The sequence below is a fragment of the Acinonyx jubatus genome, chromosome E2, assembly GCF_027475565.1.
Source record: "Acinonyx jubatus isolate Ajub_Pintada_27869175 chromosome E2, VMU_Ajub_asm_v1.0, whole genome shotgun sequence".
NCBI classification, from domain to species: Eukaryota; Metazoa; Chordata; class Mammalia; order Carnivora; family Felidae; genus Acinonyx; species Acinonyx jubatus.
Window position 1 is genome coordinate 44,164,564 of NC_069396.1, and position 13,379 is coordinate 44,177,942.

The 13,379-nt window shown below is 35.7% G+C and overlaps 1 protein-coding gene and 1 long non-coding RNA gene across 3 annotated transcripts in view; one reads left to right on the top strand and one right to left on the bottom strand.

Moving 5' to 3' along the window:
- The first annotated feature begins 227 nt into the window (after window positions 1–227).
- ZNF260 (zinc finger protein 260) overlaps window positions 228–13,379 on the top strand; it is a 46,698-nt gene continuing 33,546 nt past the window's right edge. Inside the window, exons 1-4 of the mRNA XM_053210253.1 lie at window positions 228–1,884; window positions 2,234–2,327; window positions 3,240–3,366; window positions 6,863–8,256. Coding sequence (XP_053066228.1) covers window positions 1,562–1,884; window positions 2,234–2,327; window positions 3,240–3,366; window positions 6,863–8,256 — 1,938 coding nt within the window. The 5' untranslated portion in view covers window positions 228–1,561. The remainder of the gene's footprint in view (window positions 1,885–2,233; window positions 2,328–3,239; window positions 3,367–6,862; window positions 8,257–13,379) is intronic.
- LOC113595333 (uncharacterized) overlaps window positions 9,423–13,379 on the bottom strand; it is a 71,619-nt gene continuing 67,662 nt past the window's right edge. For both annotated transcript variants that reach the window (XR_008293539.1, XR_008293538.1), the window contains exon 2: window positions 9,423–11,143. This is a non-coding gene — a long non-coding RNA (uncharacterized LOC113595333). The remainder of the gene's footprint in view (window positions 11,144–13,379) is intronic.

Sequence of the window (13,379 nt, forward strand, 5' to 3'; positions counted from 1 at the left end):
TGAGCTGAGCCTGATGCGAGGCTCAAACTCCCAAACTGTGAGATCATGACCTGAGCTGAAACTGGACACTTAACCCACTGAGCCATCCAGTCACCTCTCTTTATCTTTTCATGTGGATATATATTACTGCCTTGAATCATTTGCTTTCTGCTTGAAGAACTCCCTTCAGTATTAAGATAGGTCTGCTAGCAATTAATTCTCCCAGTTTCTATTTCATCTTCATTTTCAAAAAATAGTTTTGCTTATTATAGCATTCCTGGTTGAAGTTTTTGAGTCTTGGTTTACATTCTGGTCTCTGTTATTTCTGAGGAGAGATCATTAATTATTCTTACTGGGGCTCACTTGTAAGTAACAACTCATTTTCTTCTTGCTGCTTTCATATTTTTCTTTCAGCGGGCACCTGGCTGGCTCAGTCAGTACATCAAGGGGGGCTCTTGTCTCAGGGTCATGAGTTCAAATGCCACATTGGGCCTAGAGCTGACTTAAAAAACAAAACAACAAAAAAACAACAACCAAACAAATTTCTCTTTCACATTTCACCGTTTTTACCATGTTGTGTCTATTTGTAGATCTCTGTGCCTTGATCCTGCTGGGTGTGTTGAGCTTCCTGGATGTAAAAAATATAACTTTGAGAACTTTTCATTGTTATTGGACGATGTTAAAATGATCCTTTTCTCTCTTCTCATACACCCATTATATATGTAGGTATGCTTGCATCCAGGTTTTCTAAGTCTCTTTTTCATTTGTTTTTCCTGTTAGACTGCACAATATCTTTTAAGTTTGCCAGTATTTTCTTCTGCCAGTTTAAATCTAATATTGAGTTGCTCTAGTGAAATTTTCATTTCATATTACAATACTTTTCAAGTGTAGGATTCCCATGTGGTATTAAATAGCTTTTCTTTATTGATATTGATGTGACACTGTGACCATACCTTTATGTAAGTATAGGTTCTTTTGTTTATCTGAATATATTTATGGCTACTTTGAAGTCTTTGTTAAATTTGGTGTTCTTGCAGGCAGTTTCTGTTTTGTTGATGGGCCATTTTCCTATTACTTTGGACTTTTTCTTTATTTATAGAAAGTAGAAATTATAGATAATTGTAACATATCTGGTATTTTTGTCTGTTTCCCCTACTAGTGCTCCCCACCACCAGACTTGTTATTTGCTTGTTTTCTTTAGTGACTAGCTAGTTTAAGTGCAATCTGTCTTCCCCCAGCCCACACTGAAAATCTGTGATATTGCTCCTTTAGGGTACAGCCTTGATTATTACCACAGTCACCTTTGGATGACAGTGGTTTCCACAGGTCTATCTTTTGAGTATCTCCCAGCCGTTAAGTTGCAGAAATCATGATTTCTGCTTTCAACAATGCTGTGAAGTATATATTGCTTCACAGACCAATGTAATCAAGTCAGTATCTGGGATTTGTTCTGACAAAAGGAACAGCTCTGTAAGTGTCTAATTCTTTCTGGGAAACTAGCCAGCCTATAGTTCATATATCTCCAGCGAATCTTTCAATCTTCTCCTAATAGTCTTTTAGTAAAACCTCACTGTTTTTGAGAATGTCCTTAGGCTTGAACTTTTCTACAGTTACAAATGATGTCATTTCCTATGGAGACACATATGGAACTCTCTTGTCTGTGGCCAGCTTCTCCCTCTGGACAAAATCACCAAGTCACAGACCTTGTTCTTGGGTTAGGGACAGTGGCATGCTTCTCTCTGTCACACTTCTGCTTTTAGGAGCTGGGTGCTTTGTAGGTGGGGAGAGGGTGAGTGCAGCAGCCAGAGGTTTAAGTTTGCCAAGATCTGTTGGCATGGAAATCCTACCCCAAGATTCAAGACAGACAACTGGAACCCCAGTATTCTCACCAGGGCCACACCCAAGGTACATATTACATTTTGTGTTTGGAACCAAACAGAAGAAAATCTATGTCCCTTAGCTGCATTTCCCTGAGCAATGGGTAGCTGAGGGCAGGATGAGAAATGTTGGTATCCTGCTCTTCCCAGGAAGACAGCCACCTGACTGGGAACACAGGTTGACAATTGGTGAGGAAGCCTGTGTCCGTGATTGTACCAATTTGGAATGGAGTATCTTTCTCACTAAGATGTGATGAACAAGGAAGGGTGCAGGTTTGGTTCAGATACTGCAGACTCTCAGCTTATAAGTTTTGGTAGATTTTCCTGAACAAATGTTTCTTTATTTGCTATATATTTTTATATATAATTTTCATTAGTTTTGACAGGGAGCATGTCATCGGAGCTCCTCACGCTGTCATGGCAGAAATGGAATTCCCTGACCAATTCCTTACAGTTCTAAGCATGGACCATGTAAGTTGCTGAACCTGTCTCCTTTGTGAACATTTCCTTTTTCTGAATCTCCGTACCAAATAGGGCCTGCCCCACATTCCCATAGTTTTTCACTTTCTAGTGAGAGTTGGAACCAAACATAACAGTATAACTCGTGTGCCTATCTATTCTCCAAATAATTCTCAACACTCTTATTTGTTAAGTCTTTTGTTAACAGCAACTATAGAGTAGAAATGGAATACCTAGATGGAGGAATTTACCATACTTTTTCATATTCTTGGATAAAGATCAGATGTATCCATTTGACTACATATGGGAAAATTCTGTACTTCTGGAGACTGGAGTTTCCAGGTAGACTGGATTTGATTTTCACTGATCTCCATCATACATAGATGATTGTAGACTCCCAGAATTGAAAAACACCTTATCCATTGTAAATGTCTAAATACAATTAAGCCTGATATTTTTTCACCAAGTAAGACTATTCTGTAGCCACTAAAAAGTACTTATTAAATGGTTTGTCATTAGAAGCAAAAGTTCTGATCATATCATGTTAAATAATAACACAGTATTGAACTTAGGGCTGCAAGAAATTATAAATTAGTGTTCACATCCCATTTTCTAAGTTAGATACTTTTCCTTTACAGAGAAACAAGGATATAGAAACTCACCTTTATTAATTCATGCAGCTCATTTCCAGACATGCTTAACATGCTTATGGAATTAAGAAATTCCATAATATGCAGGAAGATATTCTCTGAGTCAAATAGATTCTTTAAAGATATGTAGATAGTCCTGTTTGGGAGCGCTAATTTCCTTACTCCCATACCATAACATTCTACCCACCCTTGCCTACTAGTTTACTAATCGGCTTACCATAATGCAATTCTTTTTCTCAAAAATATTTCATTTATATATGGTTTTTTGTTTCAGGAATTGGTGACTTTCAGGGATGTGGTCATCAGCTTCTCTCAAGAGGAATGGGAATATCTGGATTCGGCTCAGAGGGACTTATATTGGGATGTGATGATGGAGAACTATAGCAACTTGGTCTCACTGGGTAAATTTATCTGCTTCATATAATTTAGAATATGCTCTATTCTATCAGCTGCTCTATTCTATCATAGAGTTGCTTGTCAGTAAACCCAAGACTATCTTTTGAAAGAAAATGGGTACATCTCTTCTCTGTTTTCAAAGGCATGGGCTGAACATTGTGTTGGAGATGACACCTCCATGAAGCACATCCATCATTCTTCATGTTTGTATTCTCTCAGTCCCTTCATATTCCTACTTTCCCTGATACCCAGGGAGTTTATTTTGAATTTTAGAACACATATAGCATATCCTTTGAGAGAGCTATTATACTGTGATTAAAGTCAGAATTGCTATAAATGCTTTGTTATCACACCTTTTTGAAGAACAGCTAAGAAACCATGTCCTGAGTCATTACAATTATTTGAAAAATCTGTGTAATTTATATGTTAGATGGATAAACAGAATTTATGTTCATTGCCTGCCATATGCATTATATTATACCTGTTTTGTGGTTGAAGAACTTTGCATTTAACATTGTCAGTATTATAGCAAGGATCTTTTAATGTTTTAGAAAGCTACTTGTTTTCCTGTCAGATTACATAGTTCGTGCCATGTACCAAGCCCTATTCTAAGGAATTTTAATATATGGGCTCTTTTAATTTCTCAATAACCTGATGACATGAATAGTACTTGTATTATTTTGCTAAGACAAAGAGTATTTAGGCAGCTATCCCAAGGTTATACAGCTAATTAGTGTCAAAAGCAGGTAAATCCTTACTTTTTGTGTGACTAACAACCTCCATAGGTTTTAATATGTAATATAGTTGACCCTTCAACAACAGAGGTTTGAACTATGTTGGTGTACTTCTGTGTGAACTTTTTGATGAAGGTAATAGAATACTGTAAATGTATTTTCTCTTATGATTTTCTTAACATTTTCTTTATGAATACAGAATATAATACATATAATATATAAACTATGTGTTAGCTATTTGTTATTGGAAAGGCTTCCAGTCAATAGTAGGCTATTAATAGTTAAGTTTGGGAGGAGTCAAAGTTATATGAGGATTTTTGATTGTGCAGGGCACGGGGGCCCTAACCCTGGTTTCACTGGTCAACTGCATTTTCAATGTGATCATTCTCTGAAAAATTTTTTAATTTCAATTACATTTCCACATTTGGTGGAATTTTCTTTCTTTCATTTTTTAATGTTTCTTTATTTTAGAGAGAGAGAGAGCGTGAGCAGGGAAAGGGCAGAGAGAGAGGGAAACACAGAATCCAAAGCAGGCTGTGGGCTCTGAGCTGTCAGCATGGAGCCCGACACAGGGCTTGAACTCACAAACTGTGAGATCATGACCTGAGATGAAGTCAGACACTGAACCGGCTGAGCCACCCAGGTGCCCCATCGTTTCATTTCTAGGTAGAACTGCTTTTTGATTTACTGATACTGGCACTCATTTATGATTTTACTATCCTAATCCAATAATGACTGTATTATTATACCTTTGTTACATATAACATAATTCAGTCACAGAAAATTATTTCCGCCCTGTATTATGTAATGTTTATCATTCACTTTGGATTTTCCTCAGGTTATCCTCTCATCTGATTGCCAGTCTCCATCCAATGTCCAACAGATCCTCTGTTACAAAGTGCCTTCCACTCTTGCCCACCTGTACCACCTTTTCCACATCATTCTGTTAGCTTATTCCCTTTTTCAGAATTGTATAAGCCTTATATGGTATGATATATACCTACTATAGTATCAAAAATATTCTGATACTGCCGTGCAGAATATAACATCGTTGGTTCTGAGTACAGGAAAATGGAAAGGAATACCTGGGAAAGAGCATGAAGGAAAACATTTAAATATAGATTAGGATTTCTGTAGGATAGGTAAGTGATAGTGAAAAAACTAATGAAGGCTCAGTCTTCATTAGTCATGGCTCAGTCTATTAGGCATCCAACTTCAGCTCGGGTCATGATCTCACGGTTCATGAGTTTAAGCCCCATGTCGGGCTCTGCGCTGTCAATGCAGAGCTTAGAGCCTGTTTCGGATTCTGTGTCTCCCTCTTTCTCTCTCTGCCCTCCCTCCCTTGCTCGTGCTCTGTCTCTCTCTCTCTCTCTCTCTAAGATAAACATTTAAAAAATTTAGAAAAAGCTAATGAAAAGTAAATAAAATTCCTCATTTCTATTGACACATGAAGAATATCATCATTCTGCATAGCAGGGAATTAACAGCAGTGATGGAGACAGTGCAAGTAGAGTCAATTAGAAAACATTCGTAAACACTGTGTGTGTGTGTGTGTGTGTCTATGTGTGTGTGTATAAATCACTACAGTACAATGTGAGGGTTAAAAGGCATGGAGACATACTAAAACTACTACATTATTCTTATACTTACATAATTATTATTTTTTAAATGCTTGTTTATTTATTTTTGAGTGAGACAGCACAAGTTGGGGAGGAGCAGAGAGAGGGAAACACAAAATCCGAAGCAGGCTCCAGGCTCTGAGCTGTCAGCACAAAGCCCAACGTGGGGCCTGAACTCACAAGCTGTGAGATCATGACCTGAGCTGCAGTCAGATGTTTAATCAACTGAGCCACCCAGGTGCCCCATTACTTTGATGATCCACTGTATTACCCAGTGGATATTTGTAATGTTTCCTTTTTGTCTCATTTAGATTCCTTTCATCCAGTGATTTTATTTCCCTGTAATTTTCAATGTGTATGTCCTTGGGGTTTGTTATTCAGTGGCATGTAATGACATGTAATGACATTCAGTGGCATTTGTCCTTTTGGAATTTAAGGAATAAGGTTAAACAATGTAACAGAAAATTACTGAATACAGAATTGAAAAAAATAATGTGAAGGCAAGCGACCAGATATTAGAACAGAAACATAAATATGAACTTACAATCAGTATATCCTTTCTAAGGATATTAACTTTTAGACCCAGACAGTGAAATGTGGGTGGTGTATAAAGAATGCATTTCTTGAGAAATGAAATATCCTGTGGGTGTAAATTTGGTTTGCTGTAAGAGGTGAAAAAAAGATTATGTGAAAGGGGATAATGGATTAAAATGAGATCTTACAAGCACCTTGTTATCCACTAAAGTATTTGGATTCTATTGTTTAAAAAAACATACAAAATTATTAGTATGTATAGATGATCAAATCATGATCCACATCAGCATTATCTCTATATGATAACTAGTTCTACATCTATTGATATTGGTCAGTTTATCTGGACTTGTTTCTGAACATTAGTACTTGACAAGCTTACTAGATGATGATCAACACCTACATGTCAGACACTGACTTAATCTGTTTCCCTTACCACAAACCTCACAATCTTATATTATGCTTTCATCATTCTCTGATCTTTCTTAAAACTTCATTACAATACTTTAATCATTCACTCGCATTGTTTATATTTACAATTTTTCTCCTCTGCATTGTATAAATGTTTCATTTTTATACCACATGAAAAAAATTATTTCTTTTCTCCTCTCTTTCAGATTTGGAGTCCAAGTATGACACAAAGTATTTATTTAATGGAAAGGACATTATTGAAAATAATGGTTTTCAGTGGAAAGTAACAGAAGGTAAATTCATTGGTTTGGAGAGCTCCATTTTCAGAAATGACTGGCAAAGCAAAAGCAAGACTGAAGTACAAAGACCTGAAGTGGGATATTTCAGCCAAATGAAAATCAGCTCTGAAAAAGTGCCAAATTATAAACATCATAAATCTCTTCTATCACATCAGAGAATTCATAAAAGCAAGAAACCCTATGAATATAAGGAATATGAAAGGGTCCTTAGCTGTGACTTAAGTTTTGATGAATGTGAGAGAATACATACTGGTGAGAAAACATATCAGTGTAATGCATATTGGAAAACCTTTGGAGATGACCCACATACCCTACAACTGAACATTCATACTGGTGTAAAACCTTGTAAATATATGGAATATAGGAATCCATTTAGTTTTTATGAAGACCTTAGTATACACCAGAAAATGCATGATGATCAGAAGTGCTATAAATGTAAGGAATTTAAAAGGACCATTAGAAGAGTTGAAGAAATAACTCCACTAAAAATAATTCATGATGGTGAGAAAGCCTATGAATGCACTTTCTGTGGGAAATCCTTTAGAGTGCATGCACAACTTGCTCGACACCAGAAAATCCATACTGATGAGAAACCTTACAAATGTATGGAATGTGGCAAGGACTTTAGATTCCATTCACAGCTAACTGAACATCAGAGAATTCATACTGGTGAGAAACCGTACAAATGTATACAATGTGAGAAGGTCTTTAGAATTAGTTCACAGCTTATTGAACATCAGCGAATTCATACAGGTGAGAAACCTTATGCATGTAAAGAATGTGGAAAAACCTTTGGGGTATGTAGAGAACTGGCTCGACATCAGAGAATTCATACTGGAAAGAAACCCTATGAATGCAAGGCATGTGGAAAAGTCTTTAGAAACAGTTCATCCCTGACTAGACATCAGAGAATTCATACTGGTGAGAAACCCTATAAATGTAAGGAATGTGGGAAAGCTTTTGGAGTAGGTAGTGAACTTACTCGACATCAGAGAATTCACAGTGGTCAGAAACCTTATGAATGTAAAGAGTGTGGAAAGTTCTTTAGACTTACGTCAGCACTTATTCAACATCAGAGGATTCACAGTGGTGAGAAACCTTATGAATGTAAGGTATGTGGGAAGGCTTTTAGACATAGTTCAGCCCTTACTGAACATCAGAGAATTCACACTGGAGAGAAACCTTATGAATGCAAAGCATGTGGGAAAGCCTTTAGACATAGTTCATCTTTTACAAAACATCAGAGAATTCATACTGGTAAGAAACCCTATGAATGTGAGGAATGCGGGAATGCCTTTAGTGTGGGTAAGCACCTTACGTGATATCAAAAAAATTATACTGGTAAGAAGTCTTTTGAATGAAAGACATGTACAAAAGTTTGGTTTCTGAGTTTCACTGGGAAAATTGATGCATTATAGTAAGTAATCAAGGTGATTATGTTGCTCTTACTGCTTCCAGACTTTCTGGCCACTCTATCTAGTACAATCACTCAGTGGTGTATATACTTTGTTTTGTTAGATACTGCCAAATATTTCTCCTGTCAGTTAACCTTCTGAATATCCATTTAGGTAGGATGGTCCCTATTCATTTCTGATATATGTGGAAAATGTGTTTCATTAATTCTTAACTAGTTAAATTCACATGAATTTCTTTTCCAGGCATGTTTTGTTTACAATTACTTTTGGTGTTTGTGTTTCTGTTCTTTTGTCTATTCATTGTTTTTCGCTTACTAATTTGTAATATTCTTCAAATAAATCTTTTGCATTCTAATTTTTTGTTTGTTTAAATTTTTTTTTCAACGTTTATTTATTTTTGGGACAGAGAGAGACAGAGCATGAACGGGGGAGGGGCAGAGAGAGAGGGAGACACAGAATCGGAAACAGGCTCCAGGCTCTGAGCCATCAGCCGAGAGCCCGACGCGGGGCTCGAACTCACAGACCGCGAGATCGTGACCTGGCTGAAGTCGGACGCTTAACCGACTGCGCCACCCAGGCGCCCCTTTGTTTGTTTATATAGTGTAATTTTCTTCCTCCAGAGAGTTAAAACTTCCAGTCAGATACTATGTGGTTTTAAAGTCTTGTGTCTGTGCATGGTATTTGTGTAAATTTATGTTTCATTTTCTATTCTTACTTTAGTAGGAGATGTGTAATCTCCTTTCCATTGTCATTAAATGATTGATTTCTTTTAAAATTTCTGTTTTGACATGACAGACTTGCGTAAATTCCTACCACAATACAATTCCTTTAGAAAAGCCTTTCTTTTTACCTCTAGACAGTACCAATGAGGATCCAAAGGGGCACTTTAAATATTTCATAAAATTTACTAAGCCAATCTTATCTGTCTCAGATTTATTAAAGGAGGGGAAAATCTACAACTATTGCAATGATTATAAACTTGGTAAACTCACCTTTAGAGGATTTAGAACTCTACTACTACCATGACTCCAACAGGGTTTGTGTATTTGTACTTTTTCTGTGTTGCCTTGCTGGGTTTTGGCAGCTTAACAATCAACAGAACTTTGATTTTATCAAGGAAAGGAAAAGTAAAAGAAGAAAGAAAGAAAATTAGTGACAGAGATTAAGTGTCCATCATCTCTTTTGTTAATCACAACAGTTGACTGGGTTATGCAAATAATGTTCATTATGAGCCACTGGTTATTAGATTTTTATAAGAATTTACCTACTGTTTCGATACATTTTTGTCACTATTATTCATTAGATTTTAATTTTTTAAATTGGTCTTCCCCAGAATTTCTGGACTCTTTAAAGTTTTGCATGACCAGCAATAGTAATTAAGCCATTTTCTTATGAGATATATTGGGCTATTTTCTTTAAATATTTCTAATTAGTGTTTTACTTAAATGAGCAGTTTTAGGGGTGCCTGGGTGGCTTAGTTGGTTACATGTCCAACTCTTGATCTCAGCTCAGGTCACGATCTCATGGTTCATGGGTTCAAGCCCCACGTCTGGCTCCTCGCTGAGAGTGCAGAGCCTGCTTGGGTTTCTGTCTTTCCCTTTCTGCTGCTCCCCTGCTCTCTCTCTCAAAATAAATAAATAAACTTTAAAAAATCTCAACTTTATAGAAAAAATAAATTAGCAGTTTTAAAAAATATATACTTGGTAGATATTTCATATGCTATAAAATAAGACAAGGAGTCCCTGTTGTTATTCTTATTAGGATATGTACTATTTCGTATCTTTAAAATATTTCAACTCTATTATAATCATTAATAGTCCGTTCTACTTACTGAGCTATTATGTGACCACACTGCTGATTTGCTCTTTCATCTCATTTTACTTGGTTATTCTGAGTTCCAATCAATACTGATTAGTTTCTCTCTTGTTGGTGTAATACTCCAGAACTACTTGCCAATATACTCCTTTGTGTATTTTTATTTTATTATTTTTTTTTGCTAGCTTGAACAATTAAAACAATAAGCTATCTAATCCTTATGTATACACTTAAATAACCATGTATCTTGGCATTTACTTTTCAAAATCATTAAAAATGAAAATTTAATAAATTAACATATCCTTATTATGCCTCCCTTATTTGTATTACAGCTATATTTTGGTCACATTCCATTAATGTTTTTCTTTGAACTTTGTAATGAACTCCTGTTATTTCACAGACTGCTAGTACAATAAACCATAAGGTAATTATTGCTATTAACTATTTTTTTGCTACTTCGTTTTGATGCTCATTCCTTTCCATATTCATTTTGTCCTTTATCTTTTCCACATCTTCCCTAGCCTACTTAGAAACTTGTTTTCCCCCCTAAGAGAATGTTCCAGACCTATCTTGTTTATTGCTGCAGTGAACCATGAAATATAATAGAATCCTTTTTTAAATTATTAAATTAATTATTAAATGAATGAATAATTAACAATATTAATGAATAATAATTATTAAATGAATTATTAAATGAATGAGGGAAATAGGAAATCACTGTAATAACAGTAATAATCATATACAAAATTCATTGATGGATACTAAAATTTGAAGGTGAAAATGTAAAGAGAAACAGGCCATTAAAATTATACCAACGAATCCCAAATACATAATTAAAAGGAGAAAACATTCCATATATTACCTTAACCAAATGATCACCGGCAGTAAGACATCAGCACAAATACCACCCAAAGTGAGGCACTAATAAGAAGGGCACACCACATGAGTAGTATTGCCACTAAAAAAAAAAAAAAAGAAAGAAAGAAAGCATAACCATAATGTAATCATGAGGAAACTGTAGACAAACACAATGAAGAACCTTCTATATAATAACTTACCCAATACTCCAGGAAACCATGACTTTTCAAGGTCATGAGTGGCAAGGAAAGACTGAAAAACTCAAAAGATTGGAGGAGACTAAGGAAATTTAGAACTAAATACAATGCAGGAATTTGATCTTTGAGACATTAGTGGAGAAAACCTGGTGAAATCAAAATAAAGCCTGTACTTTAATTGATAGTATTAGGCCAATGTTAATGTCCATTTTTGATCACTATACTATGATAATGCAATATATTAGTATTACGCAGACTGGGAGAAAGATGTATGGAAATTCTGTACTCTTGGAATTTTTCTGTAAGTCTAAAACTTAAAAAAAAAAAAAATTGCTTCCAGGGATGCCTGGGTGGCTCAGTCAATTAAGTGCCCGACTTCAGCTCAGGTCATAATCTCGCGGTTCATGAGTTCGAGCCCCACATCGGGCTCTGTGCTGACAGCTCAGAGCCTGGAGCCTGCTTCTGATTCTGTCTCCCTCTCGCTCTGCTCCTCCCCCATTCATGCTCTGTCCCTCAAAAAAAAAATAAATGTTAAAAAAAACACTTTATTTCTACAAAATAATGGTCATAAAGATGCTCAATAAGATCAGGAAATGATGCATGAACAGAGTGAGTGTTTCAACAAAGAGACAAATTAGAAAGTACCACACAGAAATCAGAAATGAAAAATACAATCACTGAATTAAAAAATACAACACAAGAGTTCAACAGCAGACTAATGAGGTGGAAGAAAGGATCAGTAAATTCAAACACAGGGCAGTGAAATTCATACAGTCTTGAAAAGAAAGCTAGAGTAGCAATATTTATAATAGACAAAATAGACTCTAAAACAAAGACTGTAACAACAGATAAAGGATACTACACAACCATAAAGGGAACAATCCAAAAAGAAGATATAATAAATGTAAGTATTTATGCATTCAACATGAAAGCACACACGCACATAAAACAGCTAATAACAAACATAAAGGAAGTAACCTATAGTGATACAATAATAGTATGGAACTTTAACACCCCACTTACATCAACAGACAGATCACCTAAACAAAAATCAACAAGGAAACAGTGTTTTTGAATGACACATTAGACCAGATGGATCTAACAGATATATTCATAACATTCCATCTTAAAATAGCAAAATACACATTTTCTTTTTTTTTTAAATTTTTTAAATGTTTTTATTTATTTTTGACAGAGACAGGGTACGAGTGGGGGAGAGGCAGAGAGAGAGGGAGACAGAATCTGAAGCAGGCCCAGGCTCTGAGCTGTCAGCACAGAACCCGATGCAGGGCTAGAACTCATGAACCACGAGATCATGACCTGAGCTGAAGTCTGACGCTTGAACAACTGAGCCACCCAGATGCCCCATACACATTCTTTTCAAGGGCATGTAGAACATTCTCTGGAATAGGTGACGTGTTAGACCACAAAACAAATTGAAACAAATTCAAAAAGACTGAAGTCCTATCATGCATCATTTCTGACCACAATGCTCAGAAACTAGAAATCAACCACAAGAAAAAATGCTGAAAGAAAGCAAACACATAGAGGCTAAATAACATGCTACTAAACAATGAATGGGTCAACCAAAAAATCAAAAAGGAAATCAAAATATACATAGAGACAAAAGAAAATGAAAAACAACAGTGCCAAAATCATTGGGATATGGCAAAACCTATGCTAAAAGAAAGTTTAAAGAAACACAGGCCTATCACAAAAAGCAAGAAAAATCTCAAAGAACCTAACCATACACCTTGAGGAACTAGAAAAAGAATAAATAAACCAAAAGCCAGTAGAAAGAGTGAAAGAAATGATAAAGATTACAGCAGAAATAAATGAAATAGAAACTAAAAAAACCAATAGAACAGATTAATGAAACCAAGAGGGTTTCTTTGAAAAGATCAACAAAATAGATAAACCTTTAGCCAGGCTGGTCAAAAGAAAAAGAGGACTCAAACAAAATCAGAAATGAAAGGGAGAAATAACAACCAATGCCACAGAAATACAAAAGAGTATAAGAGAATATTATGACTTAGATGCCAGCAATTTGGACATCCTAGAAGAAATGGATAAATTCCTAGAAACATATAGCCTGCCAAAACTGAAGCAGGAAGAAGCAGAAAATTTGAACAGACCAAT